General features: G+C 48.5%; 1 protein-coding gene across 1 annotated transcript in view; it reads right to left on the minus strand.

Annotated features, from left to right (window-relative positions):
* PLA2G4E (phospholipase A2 group IVE) overlaps window positions 1-14,440 on the minus strand; it is a 33,054-nt gene extending 18,614 nt beyond the window's left edge. Inside the window, exons 1-5 of the mRNA XM_036238262.1 lie at window positions 14,328-14,440; window positions 9,452-9,524; window positions 3,708-3,844; window positions 1,938-2,069; window positions 935-975 (exon numbers count right to left, since the gene is read on the minus strand). Of these exons, the coding sequence (XP_036094155.1) occupies window positions 935-975; window positions 1,938-2,069; window positions 3,708-3,844; window positions 9,452-9,524; window positions 14,328-14,423 (479 nt within the window). The 5' untranslated portion in view covers window positions 14,424-14,440. The remainder of the gene's footprint in view (window positions 1-934; window positions 976-1,937; window positions 2,070-3,707; window positions 3,845-9,451; window positions 9,525-14,327) is intronic.
* Between the last annotated feature and the right edge of the window lie 339 nt (window positions 14,441-14,779).

The following is a 14,779-nucleotide window of genomic DNA, read 5'->3' on the forward strand; positions in this document are numbered from 1 at the left end:
GGTCCTGCCGTAGTTCCAAGAGTGTCTAGGCAGAGGATTCTCTGAGTGGAATGTGACAAGCCCTCTTGTAGCTCATTCCTCTCATCTTCCCTGATCCTGGCCGATCATAAGTTCAGGGGGCTTAGCTCTACCAGGGTCACAAAGAGGGGGGCAGCCAGCTGCTCCAACACAAGGTACACTGCCATCCTGGGGCAGGCTTGTCCTTTAGGGCAGGGACTCTTTTGCCTCCCCCGCCCCTTCCCTTACTTCCTTCTCTCTCTGCCCCTTGCCCTTCCCATCCTCCAGCTCTGTGACCCAATTCCACTTGAGTCCCTGACATAGTCAGAACTTCAGGACCCTGGGTCATTTTTCTAATTGAACATGATGGGAAATAACCCCACATGTTGGGTTGGAGCCTCCCCAACTTGGTTCCAGAGTGGGCTGTAGACAGAGAAAGAGGGCAGCCTCTGTTCTAGGCCAAGGTTTGGGGGAGTTTGTTTCAATAGTTCCAGGTCCAGGAGAAGAATCCTTGGTCCCGACCTTTTTCTCAGCCCGGCTTCAACAAGCCACTGTCACTAAGGTGGCAGGAATTCTTCCCAGAGGCCACTCTCAGGGATGCAAGGGAATTAAGTATTCTAATACTCCGATTTTGGCCGGAGTAGTAGATCTTTAAAGCAATACTGATGTAGAACAGGATGACTATGGGTGGAGCCCAGGCACCTTAGAAGTTCCCAGTGATTCTGATGATGTACTTTGAGGAGTCTGAGGTGAGGGGGGGGAGAGAGAGAGAGAGAGAGAGAGAGAGAGAGAGAGAGAGAGAGAGAGAGAGAGACAGAGACAGAGACCGAGACCGAGTGCAGAAGAAGGGAAGACAGCAAAAAGGCAGACCAGGCTCTGAAATGCTACTTGGGATTCAGGATCCCGGAGGAGCCCCTGGGGGCTGGAGCCTACTCACCTTTCCTCCAGCAGAAACTCTACCTCCAGCTCCTCCATGGCCTGCAGGGGGAGGAAGGAAGGGCAGCTGTGAGCTGGAAGCTGTCCAAGAAGCCTCTGTAGACCTGCCCCATCCTTCCCACAAAGCTGTCCTGCTGAGATGGAGTGAGGGCAGCTGCTCCTGGCTCTCATTGTCCCCTCTGCCTCCATCTGTCCCCAAGTCTTGGACATCAGGAAAATCACTGACCACTCAAGTGAGTTGACCCCCAGCCCTAGAACATTTTCCTTTCATCTTTTACACTCATGACTCTACTTGCATTGCTCTCCTACCTTCCCAAGGGGCTCAGTGCCAGGGGCAAGGGAGAGCTGAGATATTGCCCCCAGAAAGTTCAACTCAGAAGGGTAGGGGCCCTTTCCCTCACCTATTCTTTCCCACCTCTTGCTGTGTAACTTCAGGCAAGTCAAGACTCACTGGACCTTAATGTCCCTGCTGAAATATAAACCAGGTGAGGGCAGGGATGCTGTCCCCTGATGTGTCCTCAGTGTCTGGCCTATAGTAGACTTTCGACTATTTGTTGAATCATTGAATCTATAACATCCTGATCCTTTCCAGCTTTGACTCTGATTTGCAGATTTGCCCTCTTTTACTCTCATCTGTCATCTGTCCTCTGGGGCCATCACAGCAGCAGGATGCTAAGGGAAGGAAAGGGGGAAATGGGACAAAACTTACTACATCTTGGTTTTGTACCATGAATAGTGCTAGGTGCCTTAATTATATTTTCTGATTTCAGTCTCACAACAAGCTTGTGTGTGGTAGGTACTATTATCATCATTGTATAGATGAAAAAACAGAACTCAGAGGAATTAAATTTCCACAAGTTTCCATTGCTAGTAAGTGATAGTGCTGGGATTTAAACAAGCAGCACTCTCTTATTATGCAGAGAAGAGCTCATGGGAAGGCATCATGGGAATGACCAGCTGCTCCTCATGAGGCAGAAGACAGAGGGGCTGGGCACTGCACCTACCTCTGGGTTAAGTGGGAACTTCACATGGGTTTTCCTCCGGCAGCCGAGCTTGGTTAGGTCATAGAGAACTGTCAAAAGATGGTCATCTGGTATTACTGCGTCTTCATCACAGATGCTAAGCTCTAGCACGTTCTAGGGGGGAAGGCAGGGTGCAAGTCTGGTTATCACGGTTTCACCGACCCATTGACCCATTCCCAGGACAAGGGGCCTGACCCCAGTCCTAGCAAGGTGGTAGGTCTGAGGGACAGGGACCAACACAAAGATCCCTGCTCAGGTGTGAGAGACATTTGTAGGGAAATGAATTAAGAAAGGAAAATATCTACTTTGTTCTTTCCAACTCTCTGAAGCCTTCCAGTCCCTCTGCTCTGAATTTTCTACTGGAGAATTTTGCAAGCTTGGCAGGGGCCTGTGAAGTGTGAGGGATTTCATTTTACCTGGGGAAGGATAGAAGGGCAGAGCAAGCAAGACTCCAGCCAGGATGTGGAATGTGTTCAGTACCCAGGCCTTAGTACCCAGGAGCTGAAGAAAGCCCCTGTGATGTTAGAAAATCCAGATCAGGGAAACTAACATCTTAGCACTCCAGGAGAATGATGTGGCAAAGATTATAGCATTCTGATACTTTATGGGGATGGCATAAGGTGTTAGAGCTTTATCCTTTGGTTCATTAGCCCCTAATGTGGTCTCATATATGGTCCTATGGTGCGTGCCAAGAGCTGAACAGTTACCCTGTCAACTGACTGAACTTTGAGGCCAATGGTCTCAGGTGACATGGATTAACCCCTGAGGCCTCTTGTTCTAAGGATCCGGGAAGATGTGGGTGGGGGCTGGGTTTCCCCCTTTGATACCTATTTTGTAGACTGAGGTGGTTCTGAATAAGAGCTGTTGACCTTGAAATTACTAGAATTCCAGATATATCCCAGAACCAACCCAGAAGTCCCTTAGATCTTTTGACAAAGGAAGCCCAAAGTCTGATTTCAAGATGGCAGATTGAGCCCACACTGAAATCCCTGCTCTTGCCAGAATTATGTGTATGATAGAAAAGATCTTTTAAAAACAATAACTATAAAAAGGACTCATCGTGAACCAGAAATGGATAAGCATCCTTTAAATAGAAAGCAGTAAGCTGGATAGAACTGTCAGGCCACAAGTGTCCCAAGACTGGTTGATGCCTTCATAATGAGGTCAAGTTTGTCTTAAGAAGCACTCTGCTGAGGCTGTCACAACTCAAGATACTCAAGGGAGACTTCTCCCACAGGAGATGTGAACTCAACTTGGAGTCACCATATATCCGAATAAGACAAACACAACAAAATAACAAATTAACAAACAGAAGAACACACACCCAAAGAATAAGAAATAACAAAGCAATCTAAAAAGAATTTAAGATAGAAAAAGCCCTCTCGATGAAATTAGACTGGCCTTGGACCTCGTGAATAGAATGACTCTTCTTGGAGTATGTACTGGAAGGTACTGGAAACACACACTATTTGGGGGAGAAGAGGCACCCTGTTCTAGAAACAATTAGGTAGAAGGACAAGAGAGACAGGAAAGAAATTAGAGGGATTAGTGGACTAGGAGAGGGACAAACACAAGACAGACTGAAGGAAGGAGTGAATGAGTGGGAAGACGGGTGGACAGGATCACAAGAAGTAGGTAAAAAGAAAGACAAATGGGCATAAGAAGTACACATATGCAAAGAAAAGGACAAGCAGGCAAGGAGGGAACTAGAAATGCAGACAGAGCAGACAGGTACAGTCTCTCACATCTCACCTTCACTTGCCTCTGGATCTGGAAGTAGAAGCTTTCATTCCATTCTGGGTTTGGGCAGTTGGAGATGGTCCTCGTCCTCACCCTCTCGCGAGAGGCAGTAGGCAGCCAGAGGCTCACATAGCAGTCTGTCTGGGTCACTGTCCAATGAAGACAAGGGTGGGAGGGAAGGGTGAGGTGCCAACCCAGGTCCAGAGAGGAGAGAGTGTGGAGTCAGAAGGTAACTCCAGGCAAGCCACCTCCAGAGCGAGGCATTGTCTCAGCTTCAGGTCCCCTCTTAACTCATGGGTCTGACTCTCCAGAGACTTCTGTCCCAAACCCTGAGAAGGTCATAGACTGCAGGCTAGGGGTTTCACAGAGGGGGACCTAGGTCTCACTGACTATTCTCATGGACAGATGGTTTTTGCCCTTATTATAAGCACCCTGGTTCTCCAAGAAAATACCTACTGATTTGGGACAAGGTATGGCTGCACAGTCTTCCCTTTGCCAGGGAAAGATCTGGCGGACCAGCCCCAAAGGGTCCAGTTTACTACTTGCATTAGCCCAAGGCATCAAGAAAACCAAAGTAGGGCCCAGCTCTTCCCTTGAATGAGAAGCAAGGATTAGAAGGGACACAGTCTGTTGTGAGTCATACCAGAGGACCAGGAAGAAAGGGCTTTGGAGGAACAAGCTATGCAGCAGGATATAGGCGCCAGGACTAACATCTACATATGACTAAATGCTTCGTACCTACACTGGTCTCGCAGCATGGGGTGTGTGACCCATCTCACACATCTGAAACCACATACTCATTTATTTATTTTTTACTTGAAATGAACAACCCAAGTGTGCTGATGCCGGATGTGCTCTGGAGAAGGGACAAAGGCTGTAATCCCAACAGCCCTCTCAAATGGAAGAAGGCATCCCAGGTCTCTGGTTGGAGCACCAGAAGGCATAGGGTGAAAAATAGCACCCCAACCTGGATCCCTCCCTCCATTCTACAGGGGAGGTGGAAGGAAGAGGTGTCATGACTTCCCTTGTCCTCCCTCCCGGCAATCTGCTGAGTTAATTCCCGAGTACACACCAGATACATGGAAAATGAGAAAAGTCAGTAGTTTCCAGTGTTAGAGTCCTCTAGGCAGTAAAGCTGGTGTGCAGATCGGAGTTCTATACTGGTTGGACTGACCCAAACTAGTTCACAAGTGCTATTAATAATGAGAAGTGTACCATTGAACTGACTTATTCCTACAGCTCCTGGGTACTGAGGCCTGGTCAAGTCACTACACTGAGGACTTGATCAGAGTTGATAAGCATGGATTGCATCACAAGAATTTTTAGCTTCTGATTTTATCTCCAACATCTGGTTAACTTTTGAGGGCTCACTATTCAGTGAATTGGAATTCACAGCCCTCCTCCCATTGAATAAACTGTCCTTTAAGTATCATAATCATCATTTGATCCAGACACAAAGAATGACTAAAACCCAAAAGAATCAAAAGAAAATAATGGCCTCATCATCCCCACCATCCCTTCTGTGCCCAACCAGCTCCTCCTCATCTACTCAGGTGTCCAGGCCAGATACCAAGTATCATCCTCGACTCTCACTCACATCGAGTGGATTTAACTTCTTTGACCCCTCTAGCCCATCCATGTCTCCTTATTTGTACTGCCACTAACTTGGTGCAGGTTACCTTCATATCTGCTGCCCCTTCCCCACCGGGCATCCTGTCTTCTGTTTTGCCCTACTCTAATCTTTTCTCTCAAGATAAACTGGAGGGATCTCTATAGTTCTAACCATGTCACTCTGCAGTTTAAGATCCTCTAATGGCTCTCATTTACATTCAGGAAGAAGTCCCAACCACTCAACGTGGCTGCTTTGCCAGCTTCCCCAGCCTCACCCTTATTTTTCCACCCTCCCTATACCCCAGCCCCCAAATACACACCCGTACTTGCACACACACACATGTGTATGCACACACACACACACACACACACACACAAACATATGCTCACACTTGCATTCAAGACTCTAGCCAAACCAATACTTGTAGGTCTCAGAAGGTGCCATGCTCTCTTGTCAATTCTTCTACCTAGAACACTCTTCTATTCTACCCCACCCTTCCCTTGGCTTGCCCCTTCAGATTTCAGAAGCAATCTCCTCTGGAAGCCTTCTCTGAGCCCCCAAGTCTGGCCCAGGTGCCCTTCTTAGCCCACAACCCTCTGCCCTTCCTCTGGTTCGAGCACTGGCTACACTGCACTGCAACGACATGTTGGTGCATCTGTCTTCTTTGCAGCCTGAGCACTGGCAGGCCCGGGGGACCGTGTGTTGGCACTCACTAGATATTTGTTGTATAAATGAATGAATGGAAAAGCTCAACTTCCTGCTACTGGGCTACATCAGTACCTCCAGAAATTCTGGGCTGAGTCCTTATAGCTGCAGATAAGCAAGTTGGCATGTCTAATTGCTGTGCCCACAGCGAGACTTCCTGGGGACCCGTTCATTCCTCCTGGATGCTTCCCATGGCTTTTCCTGGCCACCGGCCCCTCTTCTTGGGCCTGTAACATTGTCCCTGTGTTCACCTCCTGCATACTAGGAACCTCCACCAACTCCATGCCCAACTGCTTAACATGGTATAATAAACCCTGTAAAGTCCCCTTTCCCCATAAAATCCTTTTCCTATCATCAGTCCATTCCTAGAATTCTCTCATTAAACCCATTAAATAAAATTTCAGTATTTTTTTCCTAAAGCTTAAACCTCTGGTTAAGATAAAAATACTCCCGGAAGGGACAGGGTTAGTCAGACACCCACACTTAAAGTGTTGATTTGTTTTTGAGTCATTTTGCAGAGAGCTATTCCCTCCTCCTCCCCCATAAGTTGGAAAGAAAGAGAGTGCAGCCCAAAGAGGAGGTAATCCTGGGAGGGAGGAACAAAGGAGGAAATCTGGCTGAGCCCAGATGGCGTCCTCAGATGACTGTAAGGGTAGTGTGCAAGAAGGTTAAGCAACGGTGACACAATCCTGAGAATTTCAGAGACTGTAAAGGATTTCCTAGGCATAGATGCTTTCTAATCCTTATTCTTCATGGAGTGACAAAGGGCTTGGTCATCTGAATGATATATCTCCTTTCCTAGAATGTGGGTAGTGAAGATGACTCAATGATCTCTACAGATGTTGAGAGCACTGTCTCTCTAATATCTCTGGAGATATCTGCCTCATGCCCCTTGGGGTGCTGGTTTGCATTTAAATTTATTTTCCTAAGAGGAATGAAAATGGTTGATAGCTGGAAGGTTTCTGGAGGACTCCCTCCCTCCCAGTCCTGACCCAGGTCTGAAGGGCACGTTCCCTGAGGGGGGTCATCCCTGACACTCATCCCTTTCAGGCTCCTTGAACTCTTGGAAACTCAGACACATATTAGAAGCTGAACCAGAGAGCAGTGTGTTTATGATCCAAGATAGGAGAGAACACTTTGGGGTGGCGAGGGTAACTCGGGACCTGGAAGGCATCAAGATAGTCTCAAACTTCACCAGGCAAGGCTGTAACAGAGCCTAGCCTATGATAACTGTGGAGTCCAGACACAATACGATGGGTCTGGCACCCCCAGACACCATGCATGCTCCCTAACTCTGTTCCTCAGGGGAAATGAAAAACAACAAACCACAAGGGATACTCAAAAGGGACCAAGTACACCCAAAAGGCACCCTGTGTGCAGAGGGGCATGTGGAGAAGGGGAAAAGGAGGTGGTGGACCCAATCGCAGTCCATTTCTCTGGCTGTCTGCTCCCCAGCCCCCTACCTCTAGTGATGAGTGTGGCAGGCGAAAGACAAGGGGAATGTCTGAGCACCAGTATAGGCATGCCATGAGATATGCAGCCAGGGTGACCTGCAGGACTGGGACAGACACACCTCGAAAGGAGTTGAGGCAGGTGGGTGTAGCAGTAGGCATGTGAAAGCTGTGGCAATCCCTGAGCGGAGTTGGGTGACATGTCTGAGTGACCCACCATGCCATGGGCAAGAAGAGTGAAGAAGCAGCCAGGCCCCGGGCCCATGTGATGCTTCCAGACTCCTCAGATGACTCATTAGTGGGGTGGAAGGCTGTGAGAAGCCCAAGGAGAAATCCCTGGCCTCTTGGCAGAGCCAGGCCCAAGCTGGATGGTGGCTGGAACAGCTTCTGCTGGCACAGGTTCTGGATACTCACCTTCCGAGGAAATCAGTCTGAATCCCGTCTGCTCCCTTTGCTTTCTCTGGGGCTCCCAGGCCCTCCCTCCTCCACCTTCTACACTCATCCCTGTCACACTCATTCCTGTCATACTCATTCCAGGGACAGCTTCCCAGAGAATTTCTCAGCCTCTCCCCACCTATGCTTCAGCACAGTCTGGATAGGAGCCTTGCGGAAGTCATGCAAATCCTTCCTGAAGAACTGAGGTGCCTAATCACTTAGATTCTGATCTCTGCTCTGCCTGGCTTCCCTGCTTTCCACCACTGGCCCCAGCCTCCTTCTCCTAGCTTGTCCTCCTATTCCCCAGCTCTCCAGGCTTAGGATCGAATACTGCTTTCATTAACTCTCAAGTGAAAAATGGGCCTCGCAGCACTGCCCGCAAGTCGTCAGAAGGATCAAATGGTATTTGGCCATGTGGCTCTACCCTGGCCCCAGCGGGTGGTCTGAGAATCTGTTCCTTTCCCTCCTTCTCCCTCCCCAGATTGGGCCCTGGGCCTCTGGATACTCACGCTCTCTCAGACCTCGGGCCCCAGCACAGCCTTCCTTGGCTGCTCCCAGTTTTCAGTATCCTCCTCTGAGTCTAAATGCTGTAGTCACAAAATTAGAATGCCATCTTCTATACCCCAAATAGTTATAGAATAGTCATGGCTTTGTGCATACTCTACCCCTCTGAGTTGAATCTCAGGACAGTGAGAATATAACGAAGCTTTGGGAAACTCTGGTGGTCCTTGGGCCATTCATGAATGGAGATACCCCCTCACAGTGGGGACTTGACAGTAAGCTTTCTCCCCCTTGAGGTCCAAGCTTCCTCTCTGGATGGGCGGGGTGTTGGGGGTGGGGGTGGGGGTGAAATGAGAGCAGCATAGGGAGGAGCTTTTGGTTCTCCTGATCTCTTGAAATGCCATCACAAAGACAAGTGTGGGGAGAGCATCCTGCCCACCCAGATGCCATCATTTCTTCCTGAAGCCAGAGACTTCCCCGGGCTCCCATGGTCTAGGAATGCCGCAGGGGCTGGGATGAAGGTAAAGTTGAGGCTGCAAGAAAACACTGCACAAACAGTTCTGGTGAGTCAAACCACATCATGGGGCTGAACTGAAGAACTGGGTGCTATGGGGTTTCTGACCTGGACCTTAGAACTGAATATGGGATCCGTATCCTAAGAAGGAGCACTGGCAGTAGGCTGGCAGGTAGTTCCGTGATGCCTAAGGGCCTCTCCTTCTCCTCTACCCTGAACAGTCCTTATAAACTCATGCAGAAGTGAGGAACACCCAGTGCGGGAGAAGCTGGCACTCCCGGAAATGGACACTAGGGAGGGGGCTGTAGGAGGAGGAGTGTGGTGAATGGTACTCTTGGATGCAGGTAGAACACAGGGGCTAGTAGTGCCAAGGTTCAGCTAGTGGGAGGGGCCTGGAAAATTGATATAAAACTCAAGGTCGGAAATACAACCTGAGTATAGAACACACGCACACACACTCACGCACACATCCTGACCATTTCTCCAATCAGGCCCTACAGGCAAAGGAGAAAGAGGGAAGTGAGAGGAAGATACTCACCCCTATCAGCCTGCCGGACATTTTTCATCCTGATGACCGTCACTGTTAGCAAGTGGCATGGAGATAGCTCCTTCTGTGGATTGAGAGGCAGTGGATTCACTATTCAGGCAATGGTGGCGGGTGGCCTTGAGGGAGAGAGCAGCTTAAGCTGGCCACAGGCTTCCATTGTCTGGATTCAAGAAGGCTTCTCTAAAGTCATTTCACTTATCCGGGCCCTGGAGGACTCTCTGGTTCCCAGGGGACCTCAGGCACTGAAGTGGAGGGGCTTTGCCCTCACCCTACTCTGAGGCAGCATACTCTGAAAGAGGGACAGCTTCAGACCTGTTCTGTTTGTGTTTTCCTGTTTGAATCTCAGGATTTGAAGCCCTTTCCCTGAGAGTTTTACCTGGGCTTAGATGACTGTCTTTTTCCAGTCCACTCCGGCTCAGGCCCACGGTAGGGCTCCTCCAACCCACCAGGTCGTGACTATATTTATAGAGGCCTCCAAACTAGAACCTTTACACTCCATTCTGTCCACTCTGTGTTGCTAAAATCACTTTATATCTTTTTAAGAGGATGCAGTTTTTCTCTATTTAAAATAATATTGGGGCTTGGGGAAAACCCTAAGGTAGGAAGAAAAAAAGAGTTTCCATAATCTTATCATCACTCAGATGGTCATTATTATCATTTTTTTCAATATTATAATTATTTTTATTTTCAACTTAGACTGTCCACAGATAGTTCATCTGCCTCAGCTATTATCAAAGATAATATTTGTAATAGCTAGCATCTATTGAACTCCTACTGTTTGTCAGATATTTTTCTTGGTTTCTAATCTTCATAAGACCTTTATAATGGAGGTGATGCTATCTTCTTTTTTAATTGAGATGTAAGTGACATATAACATTATACCAGTTTTAGGTGTCTAACATGATTTGACATATATATTTATATCTATATATTATGATATGATCACTACAATAACTTTAGTTAACATCTATCACCACACGTAGTTACGATTATTTTTACTTGTTATGAGAACTGTTATCATTTTGATGTCTGTCCTTCCAACCTCTTCCGGGGCTTAATTCTAACCAGCAACAATAGAATAATGACTGAAAAGGCTGTTACTTAGTCCCTGAGATAGATCTGTTAAGTCAATTTTTCTTCTTCCTCTCTTCCCAATAACTGCCTCAAAAGCCAAACTGACAGTCAGTCACATGTAGTCTAAGGATTCCTTTTATGAAATTAACTTTGAAATATTGAATATCTTCATGGCCAATAACTTACTCTAACAAGATTCTTTTTTGAGCTTTATAACTTGGGCCAAAGGCCACATACTCTTCTGGTTCTGGAAATATGGCTGTGACCTTTGGCTAGACTCCCTCTGGGCCCAGTAGGTTCCTCACTTCTAAGTCCCTACCTGGACAGAGTGGTGTCCTGGGCTGATCTTGTGAGAAAGGAGGAGTAGGCTTTCACCCAGCAGAGCAGTTCTGGTGAAGCCTGTTCCCACTGGCCCACTTTCTCAGAGGCCAACTAGAGGGCTCCAAATCGGGAGCCGCCCAAGGCCTCAACTAGGCAGGGGCCAGTTCTCAGGAACATTTAGTAGTGTTAAAGTGCTCTGAACCCAGGGCCATGGTCCTCTTGTTCATCACAGCCCTCCTCCTGCCTCCAGCAGGGGTTGCCCTTGGCCCTGCCAGCTCTCTTGTGTCTTTACTGGAAGGCAATAAGCCTCACTTGAGGTCTCCCTGCCTTCTAGAAAATGCTCTCTGCTGTCATCTAACTCTAATACCTTCCAATAAGGTCAATCATCTCTTTCTACTATAACTCAGCAACAATAACCATACCAGCTACCATGTGCTGAGTGTTTGCCATATGCTAAGTGTTGTATATAATCTCCTCACTTTACAGATGGAGAATCTGAGCCTAAGTCCTTTGACTTTAGGCACTCCACTAGAATCAGAGGAACCCAAGTATGAATCCAATTCTAATTCTTAAGCACATGTTCATAACCACGCCATCACTATCACCTTACTTGAAAATGGCCCTCGACAAACATGAAGATGGGTGCTACTTGCCTCTATCTCATCTTCATTGGTCTTTTGCTTCTTAGAATCTATTTTCCTGACAGATTCTTCTTTTTACCCTGAATTTTCCCAAAGCCCCCAAATAACCCCCAACTCTGGTCATCTTTCTAGTTACAGTATTTTATGGACACAGTCCATGATCTCTCTCTTTTTAAAACAGCCAGAACACATCAGAGGGCTCCTTGTGGTCTACCTTGAGCCACAGATCACATCTTCTAGCCTGGGCATTTGCAGGAGAGACCCAATTTCAAATCCCTCTACAAAGTCCTGTTACCCCTCCCATCAGAGAGGAAGAGACTAGTGGGTTTGAGAGAGAGCTCAGAAGGCCAAGCTGAGAGAAAGGCAGCGAGAACGTGTGACTCAGGTCTTGGGCCCAGATGGCTCCAGGAACCAGATCTGTAAAATATAACCTTCTTGGCGTAAAATGAATGTATGTATTTTGCTCCTGATATAATATGCTCAGTTGAAGTGGTGCTAGAGATAAGCAAACATTCATGGCCCCAGGGGTAATTGGTACACAGAAAGATGCAGAAGAATAAAGCTCAGTGTCTGTGACTCTGCAGATGAGAACTGGGAACCAGAAACCAGTAAAATTAGGGAACCCAAGTTTATGGGGTAGCTTATAGTGTGTTAAGCTTGGACAAACCCAACCTTAGCACAAGATGCCCTGGCTGGATATTAGGGTGAAAGCTGAAATATCTAAAAACAGACATGATCAGGCACCATGCCAGCTGGGCCACAGCCCTGGGGCAGGAACAGGCAGGAACCCTGCAGTTCATGAGGGCATTGGAGGGTCCTGGGGTGAGGACCAGGGAGCACTCAGAGTGCTGGAGCTCCAGGCAGGGACTCTCTGGCTAACAGTACAAGAGTGCGTTTAAACAGTTTAACAAGTACAGCTGTATAAGGAAGACAGCTGGAAAGCAGTTTTCTGGGACACATTTCAACCACCTAGAGGCAGGCCTTCACTGTAAATTAACCAAATCAGCTAAAAGCTTACTCCCGGTCAAGCATAGACTAGTTCATAGCAGAGGCAGGAGTAAAACCCTCAGCTCTCAATTCATGACTCTTCCTAAATTCCAAGAATTTAGCTATTGCTATAAATAAGAGGAATATTTAGTTACAGATAGTCACTCAGGGTCAGGCTCCCAGGTGAGGGTGGGGGTAGGGAGGAGGGTCTGACAACGATGTTTCAGAAGTGGTGGGTCTGATGCCCATCCCTGGCTCGAACACACCCTAACCAAACAGGCCCACAAGGTCCGGGGTGCTGGAGCAGGGAAAACAGTTCCCAGGGAGCCTGTGGGAACTCTCCTCCCCAAGACTTCTCAGGGCAGGACAGGCTGGTGATGCTACCTCCTCCTTCCCAGAGAGCTGGGTGGATCCAACAGTTCCTTGTAACACCTGCATCAGAGATCAGACCAGCCTGGCGATAGCTTCCAGGATGCACAGGCCCTTCCTAAAAGGAGATCTTTATGGGATCCAAGAACATTTCCAAGCTAGTGTGAACAACATCCCAGAACAGGGTCACCTGTGAGGAGCCACTATGGCTGTTTTCCTTTTTATCACCCAGTCTAGGTGAGGGGTCAGGCAAAAAGTCCCAGCTCAGAGTCATGGACCCTCCAGGACCTGAGAGGTACAACAGGCACAGTTCTCAGTTGCTTCATTCCCTACTTTGAGGTAGGTTCTGTCCCTTCTGTGGATGTCTCTCAGACCCAGGCTCCTGGAGGCTCAGTAAGACCAGAGAGGGAGGAGGAGCAAGTGTTGACCACCTCCTCCATGAAGACTTCTCAGATTCATTCTTTCCCTTCCCAGCTAACATCCATTTTTTATCTTCTGTGCTTTTTAGTCAGTTATTAGCTCTGTAAACCACAGATGTTTACAGTGTGAAGAGTTTATATTGATCCTCCTAGGATACCCCTGTTACCACAGGAGACTCATACCTCTGGGCTTCTGAGGGATATTTAGCTGTTAACTAAGTGTCCCTGAAGGCTATGGGGGAAATGTGGGCACACCTCTGAAGGCCATTTCTATCCTGGCCAGGGCAGCAGGGCACCAGCACCATGCAGCACGGAGCTCCCCTCCTAGGCTCCTTAGAGACTGGGCGGGGTTTCCATCTCCCACCCTGAAGGGACAAGACACTTTCAGAGCATCACTCATCTCATTCGGTGATTTAGCGTGGGCTGAGGTGGGGAGAGGTAATGAGGAATTAGTTGCTGCTGGGAGTCCTTGCCACGGCATGCCTACAGCAAGTTAGAAGAGTGAGATAAGATAGAAAAGCTGAGGGAGAGCAGGTCCAGAGCCCTGGCTACCTGACCGTGAACCTTGGGTCTTCCTGCCAGGCTGAGAAGAGTTGGAGAAATCCAGAAGTCCTGACCACAGACCCAGGTGGAAGACTTCTTGGCTGATGGTGACAGAGTAGCAATGTCACTGATGCTCACCAGACACCCCACTACCCACTCACACAGTATAGCAGTTTAGAATGTCCAAAGGGTAAAAGGCTGCTCGCTGTTAGGACAGGCCAAATGTGGACTTACCTCTAGCAGAGCTGAGCAATGTCTACCTTGCAGCTGGCTTGGCCCCACGATGGCCCTGAGCTACTACATGGCATCTTGTCAAGCCCGTGGGGAACCACAGCTGGGCCATCCACTGTGGAGCTCCATCCCCAACTGGGCTGGGACACATCCCCAGGTGCTAGGTGGGGGCTGCCCCAGTGGAGGTGCTCCATGTTTTGGAGTCCAGAATGCCCCTAGCCTCCCTGAGCCTGTCTCCTGCCCTCAGCTCCTGGCCCCATTCATCCAGCACTGCACCCTCACCTCCAAGACGCAGGTAGCTGAGGGTCTGTCATCTTCTGCTTGGCATGGGTCTGGCAGGTAGTGAGAGATCCAGGCGGGAATCTGCTTCTGGAACATCACGGCAGTTCTCCAGCTGGGTGGTGAGACTGGGAATTTATACTGTGACTCAGAGCTCCACCCTCTGGATGCCTCTTGTCACTGGCTGGGATTGCCCAGGGAGGGGTTAAGGAGGGTAAGAAGATAGGGAACCCAGGCTTAGGCTTCTTAATATCGAGGGACCCTCAGGTCTTCAGATCTTGGAAATGCAGGGACCAGCAGGGACTCTGGCCCTTGGGTCAATGATCTGTTGCTCCTAGAAGCTCAGAATGTCTAGGCTATCTATGGGAACAGAGGGTGGCAAGAAAAGGGTTCTAGACCCTCACAACTTTAGAATAAGCCCACATCCTTCAGCTTATCAAGGTCCTGGCTCAGAG

This window comes from Rousettus aegyptiacus, unplaced genomic scaffold, assembly GCF_014176215.1.
Source record: "Rousettus aegyptiacus isolate mRouAeg1 unplaced genomic scaffold, mRouAeg1.p scaffold_m13_p_3, whole genome shotgun sequence".
Lineage (NCBI taxonomy): Eukaryota > Metazoa > Chordata > Mammalia > Chiroptera > Pteropodidae > Rousettus > Rousettus aegyptiacus.